The sequence below is a fragment of the Kwoniella newhampshirensis genome, chromosome 7, assembly GCF_039105145.1.
Source record: "Kwoniella newhampshirensis strain CBS 13917 chromosome 7, whole genome shotgun sequence".
Classification (NCBI taxonomy): domain Eukaryota; kingdom Fungi; phylum Basidiomycota; class Tremellomycetes; order Tremellales; family Cryptococcaceae; genus Kwoniella; species Kwoniella newhampshirensis.
In genome coordinates this window covers 1,418,008-1,426,175 of record NC_089961.1, presented here as the reverse complement: position 1 = coordinate 1,426,175, position 8,168 = coordinate 1,418,008, and the positions used below count along the sequence as shown (strand labels likewise).

At 53.4% G+C, this 8,168-nt stretch overlaps 2 protein-coding genes across 2 annotated transcripts; both read right to left on the bottom strand.

Moving 5' to 3' along the window:
- Positions 1-2,541: 2,541 nt before the first annotated feature.
- IAR55_004223 (uncharacterized protein) lies at positions 2,542-4,947 on the bottom strand (the record flags this gene model as incomplete). The annotated part of the gene is made up of 1 exon (XM_066947323.1): positions 2,542-4,947. The coding sequence occupies one exon, from the start codon at positions 4,945-4,947 to the stop codon at positions 2,542-2,544; it is 2,406 nt and encodes an 801-aa protein (XP_066802702.1).
- A 136-nt stretch (positions 4,948-5,083) lies between these two features.
- Positions 5,084-8,014, bottom strand: IAR55_004222 (uncharacterized protein; the record flags this gene model as incomplete). Its single annotated transcript, XM_066947322.1, has 8 exons — positions 5,084-5,710; positions 6,091-6,429; positions 6,482-7,090; positions 7,145-7,225; positions 7,313-7,357; positions 7,551-7,694; positions 7,738-7,788; positions 7,841-8,014. 8 exons carry the CDS (start codon positions 8,012-8,014, stop codon positions 5,084-5,086), a joined length of 2,070 nt encoding a protein of 689 aa, XP_066802701.1.
- Positions 8,015-8,168: the final 154 nt, after the last annotated feature.

The following is an 8,168-nucleotide window of genomic DNA, read 5'->3' as shown; positions in this document are numbered from 1 at the left end:
CCTAACCCCCTAACCCCCAACCCCTAACCCCTAACCCCCAACCCCAACCCCTAACCCCCTAACCCCCAACCCCAACCCCTAACCCCTAACCCCTAACCCCCTAACCCCCTAACCCCTAACCCCTAACCCCCTAACCCCTAACCCCTAACCCCTAACCCCTAACCCCTAACCCCTAACCCCCTAACCCCTAACCCCCTAACCCCTAACCCCTAACCCCTAACCCCTAACCCCTAACCCCTAACCCCTAACCCCTAACCCCTAACCCCTAACCCCTAACCCCTAACCCCCTAACCCCCAACCCCCAACCCCTAACCCCTAACCCCTAACCCCTAACCCCTAACCCCTAACCCCTAACCCCTAACCCCTAACCCCTAACCCCTAACCCCTAACCCCTAACCCCTAACCCCTAACCCCTAACCCCTAACCCCTAACCCCTAACCCCTAACCCCTAACCCCTAACCCCTAACCCCTAACCCCTAACCCCTAACCCCTAACCCCTAACCCCTAACCCCTAACCCCTAACCCCTAACCGACCGGTTGAGTACAGGTTGTATGCCACTCACCCCCGCTTTCCTCATTCTTCGGAAGGGGAGAGAGGAGCGATGTCCCATATGTCCTGCCCACACCATCATCAGCGTCTGTCATGAACGGATTGGCGGATACTGTATCATCGCTTCACCCCCGCTTTCCTCATTTTTCGGAAAGGGAGAGAGGAGCGATATCTCATAGTACCTACCCACGCTGTCACCACCATCATCTCACTACCCCCCCTTTCCTCATTTTTCGGAAAGGGAGAGAGGAGTGATGCCCCATAAGTCCTGCCCACGCCATCACCAGCGTCTCTCAAGTACTGATTGACGGATACTGTATCATCTCACTACCCCCGCTTTCCTCATTTTTCGGAAGGAGGAAGAGGAGGTGTATGAGGCAATGATGTGCTACAGAGTCGGTTTCCATCGCCAAATGACATGGTCGACCCTCAATTCCGAATTCAATTCTCAGTCACTGAGGAGGGAGGCTCCACGGCTTAGACGCGGCTGAAAGCTTGTTGAGCGTGGACATCATTGGTCAGAATTTACTAACGGCTGGATGTCGAGTAAGCCGATGAGGGCGGTTGTCCGATCGTAAAAATGAAGACCTTCGGTAAGACTACAGGGACTGAACAGGGACTCGGCTCGGCAAGCACAACATATCAAAAAGTCGAGCATGACCTGTCATTGTCGAAGGACATGAGGAGGGCAGCGATTGGGATGAACCGTGAAGTCTAGCTCAAGGTGGGAGGATGGAGGTGCTGTGAAAGAGTTGCCTGGAAGGGACACGCGCTCACGTCAGCTTGGTCACAGACAGCATCACAGCAGCTCACAGGCTTTGAACGCTGATTCTTTACTTCCCGTCCCAACTGCGCATTTCTGGCCTTGCCCATCTCGGTCTCCTCTCGCTGACATGGTTCTGTCGTGAATCTCAAGCTCGCTGGATGGTCTTGACGTGTATGAATCGTTATTTATGTCTACGCAGCAGAGACGGTGTTGTAACGAGAATGACCTGAGGGTGATTGATAGAGACCTGCTCTAGTCGTCTCACGTCAACTCAGCAATGACTCGTAGGTCTACTTGTGCAACGAATGATGACGCTGAGCTCACGTACTACCCCTGGAGTCACCGCTGTGATGTGAGCTATAGCAGCTCGAATTGTGAAAGAGATGGCGAGCATGAGGGGTTAAGGAGGATGGAGGAGAGTTGGAGTAAAGCCTTGCAGGGTTTATTGAATTCTAGTTGTCGACTAGAACGTCCTGGATCGTATGATGTTATAGTCTTGCAGAGCTGTTGGTGATGGTGTCTTGAGGCAGCATAGGCTTGAGCAGTAGGGGCTGAAACGAGAGCAGTAGAACAGAGATGAAGCGTTGATGGAGTAAGAGTCAAGCCAAGGTGTTACTTCCCGACTGGCACAATTTGGAGACTGGCACAATTTGAAGATTGGCACAACTAAGTTACACACGTGGAAGGGACCGTCTCGTCGCCGAACCGAACGCCACCGTATCTTAGCCAAGCCGCCGTACCTCTCACAACGCATTCATTCAGGCCCAAACATTATCATTGGAAGCGTACAGATGAGAACCCTGTAGCTGGCAGCTTTCAAACGTCCACCTGCGTGGTGGATAGAGGAAAAGCTTCGAGAACGATCCCTGCTAGTGACTCTTCCTTTGTGCGCGCGTTATTCTCATGTGGATGCACAACAGATTGATCCTGGCCTACTGGCATAAGCTGCACAATCTATGCATCGAGCAAATCTCGTATCAAGCCTTTGCCGAAGGTCAAGTCTGTCTACAGCTGCGACGATGTCGACACTCACTGACGCTCGCCACTCCTACTCTGTCAGTTTCCCAAGCATCTGGATGTTTGCAAGGCCAGAATGCCATCATAGTGTCATATCATCACAAGCTCGGAAAGAGAATGTCGAATCTGCGAGCTAAATCTCGCCCTTGAACCCAAATGTCCTTTAGAACCCCTACTATCCCAAAAGACCCTACCGACTGTGCTCACTCTACTGACCCTGCCAACCCTGCTGATATCGATCTGCATCGAACGTCACCGTCATACCTTCTTTCCTCAGTTCCAAGACTTGTTTCTCGTAGTCGATGACCTTTATGACCCTCTTTTGAACCTCCCGAACCCACTGAGACAGCTCCTTCTTGGAATCTCTTCTCTCCAAAGCCAGGAACACTTGCTCCCTCTCCCATGCCGCGGCAGCAATCCTGGCAAGGTGTTGTGCCAGCTGATTATTGAAACCTAGAGACTCCTCAAACTTCTGCTGATGTGCTTTCGAAATCGAGCCCAGGACTGTTCTCTTGGTCGCCTCTTTTGCATCTGCCGTCCACCCGTTCACGCCGTACTCGTCGAGTTTGGAGAACACCGTCCTGCCCAAGACCGTCTGACGATAATAGTCCGGAGCGAAAAATCCTGACTCTCGGGCCTTTTTGGGCCAGGTGAATTTACAGCTCGCTAGCCGCTCTATCTGAGCAGCGGACGGCCAATCACGTGTCCAGATCTGAGCAGATAGAGCTTCGCTGGGGACTGCGGAGAGAGCTGAGAATGACCAAGGGCCGGAAGGAGCGAGGCGTTCATCAAGGGGGGCATGTGACAGAAGTGGGAGAGGCGTGACGGCAGGAGGGGAAGCGGGAGCGGAAAGAGCGGTATCGGCAACGGCAGATACAGCGGCGAGGGGTGAAGGGGGATCAGCGGGAATAGCAGTCGATGGGAGATCATCATTATCGAAGATGGGTGAGGGTACAGCGTCGTTCAGGTCGAAATCAATCGGTGCGACATCCATCTCTACGTCCATGAGCATCCGAGATCGCGATACAGGAGACTGAGGGAGAGGTACCGCTGAAGGGTCGCCTCCGGCCATGACGAGGTCTCCATCCGCGGCATACTCCCGTGACTCGTTGTAAAACTCGGTCTCCTGCTCCATGCCCCGGAAGTCGTAGCCCATCTCCAGATCCTCTGCAGGTTCTCCAGTGTAAGTGATCGTATCCGGGTCGACAACTTTGATGCCGTGTTGATTGAGCCAGTCCTCAGCAATTCTTCCAATGAGTTCAACAGAGTCCTGCTCCTGAAGGTGCTCTATGCATGCGTCCTTGTTGAGCTCGCTTCGGGAAACTCTTCGGATGTTGTCCTCCGAGATGGTGACCGCCGCGATGAGGTCAGCCGCTTCGTCGTCCGTCCTCAACAGCTGATGGACTCCTTCGGCGAGCGCATCCTTCAACTCGTCACTCTCCAGCATCTTGGACTTGCCCTTGTTTACGATCTTCTCTGCCGTAGCCTGCTCTGATGCGACTTGTTGGATCCTGGACTTGAGTTGCTCCCCATCCTCTATCTCGTGTATCAGACTCTCCACTGACACAGCCTGTATCTCCCGCTTGTACGCCTCGCTTCTCAACAAGTCGTCGAGATATCCGACGACGGACGGTGTCGCAAGGAGCAACTTGACGTTGTCCGGAGTGTAAAAGGCAAGGGCAAGACTGGTATCCGATGCAGCTGTCCTGAGATGATTGACCAGAGAGTTGATGACTTGAGGTTGTTGCCAGGCCAGGGAACTGAACAGAGCGGTGATCGACTCGGGCTTGACGAGATGGTCGTGGAATTTGGACAGGGAGGTGGCTTGAGCGATATCCTCCTTGACGTCCTTTATACCCTCGTCGATCTCCCTCGTCTGCACCTTTAAACCTTCCTTCACCGTCTGAATCTCTCCCTCCAGACCCTCCAGACCCCCCTTGACACCCTTGACATCCGCTTGGAGACTGCCAACAATACCTCCGTCCCGGAACAGCTTGTCCTGAAGCTCTTGATGCAACTGAACAATACCCCGCTCTCCCGGAACTTCCTCCACCGCCTCTCTCCCGAGAACTCTCCCCTCCAAGAGGTCGACCCTCGATACCAGTCCAAGCTCCGTGACTACACCCTCCGTACTGACCGTGTTGAGCAGATTGTACTCGAGAGTGTTGATACGTTCGGACCAATCGCTCATAGATTCCACGGTCTCCTCTACAGTATGCATCCGTGAACGCAGTCCACCTTTACTGTCTGCACCGTAAAGGAAAGTCCCATACTGATTGTTGTTGACCGTAAGGGTGTGGACCTTGTCCTGGATGCCGGTTTCTTTGGTGAACAAGACCTCATCTACTCGGTTGAGTCGGTTGACGAGTCCCGTGTCGGCGTTCACGGTCGAAGAGAGGGTGTCGATACGGCTGATGAGGCCTGTCGAGGGTTCATGGAGAGTGCTGTGCAATGAGGTGAGGCCGTGACTGGGGTCGTTGATGGACGCTGAGAGCGAGGCAAGGTTGGAAAGAATGCCGGTGGTGTTGTCGTAGATCTTGTCGTGCATCGCGTCGCCTCGCTTTCGTGCTTGTTCAATCTTCACAGCCAGCCCAGTCGTTTCGTCGCGGACCATTCGATGAAGGTCGTCTCCTTTCTTGAGAGATTGCTCCAGCTTCACCGCTAATCCACTCTTCTCGTCGTGGATCGACTGATGAAGCTGCTCCCCCTTCTTGAGAACTTGCTCCAACTGCACTCGTATCCCAGTTGTCTTATCGTGAACCTCCTGATGAAGCTCCTCTCCTTGGGGGGTGCTTTCGTGCTTGATCCAACCTCGTTGCCAGCCCAGTGCTGTTGTCATATATCATTCGGTGAAGATCGTCTCCCTTCGATCGGACTTCCGCCAACGTCGTAGCCAGACCGGTCTTCTCATCGTGAACAGCCTTGTGGAGCTCGTTGCCCTTCTTGGAAACTTGCTCCAATCTGACCTCCAACCCGCTCGTTCCGTCGTGAACAGCTTGATGCAGCTCATCACCCCGCGTGACGACCCGCTCCATCCTTTCAATCAATCCTCCCTCCCCTTCAACCTTCTTCGAGAGATTCTCAACCTTGTCACTGAGTGAAGTCATCGGTCCCTTCTGATCATCGAGACGCTTGTTGATCACGCGCACACGCTCAATCAGACCAGTCTCTACGTTGTGAATCACGTCGTGGACTTGACTCCCCTTCTGTTGAGCCTCCTGTACTCTAGAAACAAGTCCTTGTTCTCCCGACACCTTGCCCGAAATATCATCCACTGTGGCAGAGAGAACTGAAAGGCGGGATGATTCGTGAGTTAGAGAAGCGTCAATCCGTTGGACAGCATGAGTCAGGCCGGTCTTCTCATCGAAAACGAAACCCTATTTCACACAAGTACTCAAACCACGGTACTCTAATCGAACTAGTATGGACAATTACTCCTGCATTTATTCTTATCGCTATCGCTTTCCCATCATTTAAGCTTCTTTACCTTATGGACGACGTTATCTCTCCTGCTATGACAATTAAGGCTGTTGGACATCAATGGTACTGGTCATACGAATACAGTGACTTCGTTAACGAAGACGGAGAATCAATTGAATTCGATAGCTACATGATTCCTGACTCAGACCTAGAAGACGGACAACTACGACTTCTAGACGTTGACAACCGAGTTGTTCTACCAGTTGACGTCGTAGACTCGATCTCCCTTGCTCCGAGCCGTGTCCAACGTTTCAGCAAGCCCATTCTTCCCATTTACCTTCTCAGACAATCCGCTGACGGTGGTGTCGAGAATGCCGATGGTAGTGCCAAGAGTGCTGATGGTAGAAGCATTGTCGGTAAGATCTTTGACATGGGAGATGATAGAAGCGGACATATCGGTAAGCTCCTTGACACCCTTGACCAGACCAGTACTTTCATCGAGGACCGTATCGTCCAGTCGATCCACCCTGCGACTTGTCCTTCCCAAAGTCGAGTCATAGCCCAGGGTGTGCCGAGCGAGATCTTGCGAGACGTGCTCTAGAGTCGAGACCCGGTCCATGAGAGTGGGAAGGGGAGCTCGATTGGGATGAGGACGAGCGTCAGCCGCCGATGTCAACTGTATCATGTCAGCTGCCTTGCCAAGCACGTCGATGTGAAACCTTTCTCACCCCCAGCATCTCCTTGATCACGGCCATATCCTCTTCCATCTTCCTGATCTGCTCCTTGTACCTCGCAGCGTCCTCCGCCCTTCCGTGCCTCTCCTCTGTCAGTTTCCTCGCATCTTCTTCTTTCTGGGCAGCCAGTAGCTCTGCGTTCCTTCTGTTATCCTCCCTCCTCTCCTCCATCATCTTACTGTTGTCCATCCTCAACGTCTCTAGTTCCCCGATAAACACTGGCTGGCCCGGTTGATAGGAGTAAGGAGGATACCCGTATGGAGGGACCATCCCAAACTGACCAGGGTGAGGAGCAGGTGGAGCAGGAAATGCAGGAGGGACTGGCGGTGCGGGGAATTGTGGTGCAGGGAATGGCGGTGCTCCGATATATGGAGGAACTGGTCGTGCAGCATCGGGATGAGGTGATCTGCGCTGGCGAGCAGGCCGAGTCGGGCCAAGACTCTTTCGAGCAGCTTGCCTGGGTGGTGGTGGTGGAGATGAGTGAGGGAGGAGCTCCTGAGGATGTATAGAATCCGAGATGTGGGTCAGTCGATCGGGGGTTCTTGCTGGGTGAAAGGGTGAGGCATTAGGCGAGAGATTCTGTTTCGATTTCTTCCTGTCCGGCTTTCCACTTTGACCCTGTGAAATGTCAGTCAAAGTTGCCATGCATGAACTCACCTGGCGCAACAAGACCGCCGCGATGTCACCCTCCCTGACCTGCTCAGCAGAGCTATCTTCGCCCCGACCCCTTCGAAGTTGCTGTGTGGAAAGTCAGCAATTTGCACACACGCCCGCCGCTTTCTTGTGCATCCGATACGTTGGGTTTGTGGTGAGATCGATACTCACTCGATGGAGAGGCAGAGGAGGTGGAGAGTTGTCGGGAGAGAGGACCTATGAGAGGGTCAGCGACATCACTACACCCATCACTCACAATCTCCCTGCCCTTCCCCTTGTCCTTCTTTCCCTGATCAAGATGCTTTAGCACGCTTCACAATCTAATCAGTCAAAGTGGCTCACCTCGACAGGGCCTTGCACACCGGACAAAGCCTATTTCACCATCAGCCGCGTCGACATTTCAACTCACGTCCTGCTGCTCCTGCTGCTCCTGCTGCTCCTGCTCCTCCCCCTCCTCCTCTTCCTCTTCAACCGAGGGAGGATCGCTGGGGAGCTCGAATGAGTGGTCGGATGCGGGCGATCGAGGTGGGAAGATGAAGGCCTTGCGCAATGCCTGATGAACATAACGTCAGCCCATATCATTTAGAGCTACTCACCCCTCCGTCATCATCTTCAGGTCCTCCTGTCATCCTGCCAAGCAACGTATACTTGAATGGTCGAGGCTATATGGTCAGTCCCAAAAGATACATGCTCGCTCACAGGTGGTTGGTCTATCGACCATCGCCCCTCGGAACCGACCGCTGAAGATTGCGACGGCAGCCAACCCTCCGCCTCAAGGTCGACGGTCGGTGCACGCTGAACCGCTGCGAGTTGTACAAGTCGATTACGGCTCTCCTTGTCCACTCGTTCTTGTAAGGTGGGTCGGAAAGCCATTGTGAGAGGTTGAATCGGTAGAATGTGAGGTATTGAGGCAAGAAAAAAAGAGAAAGTTGCGTGTCGACAAACAAGTACCCTGCACGATGTTGTGTGCAGGACTGATCGACAGCATACACAACACTTCAATGACCCAACTCTACACTTCACACTT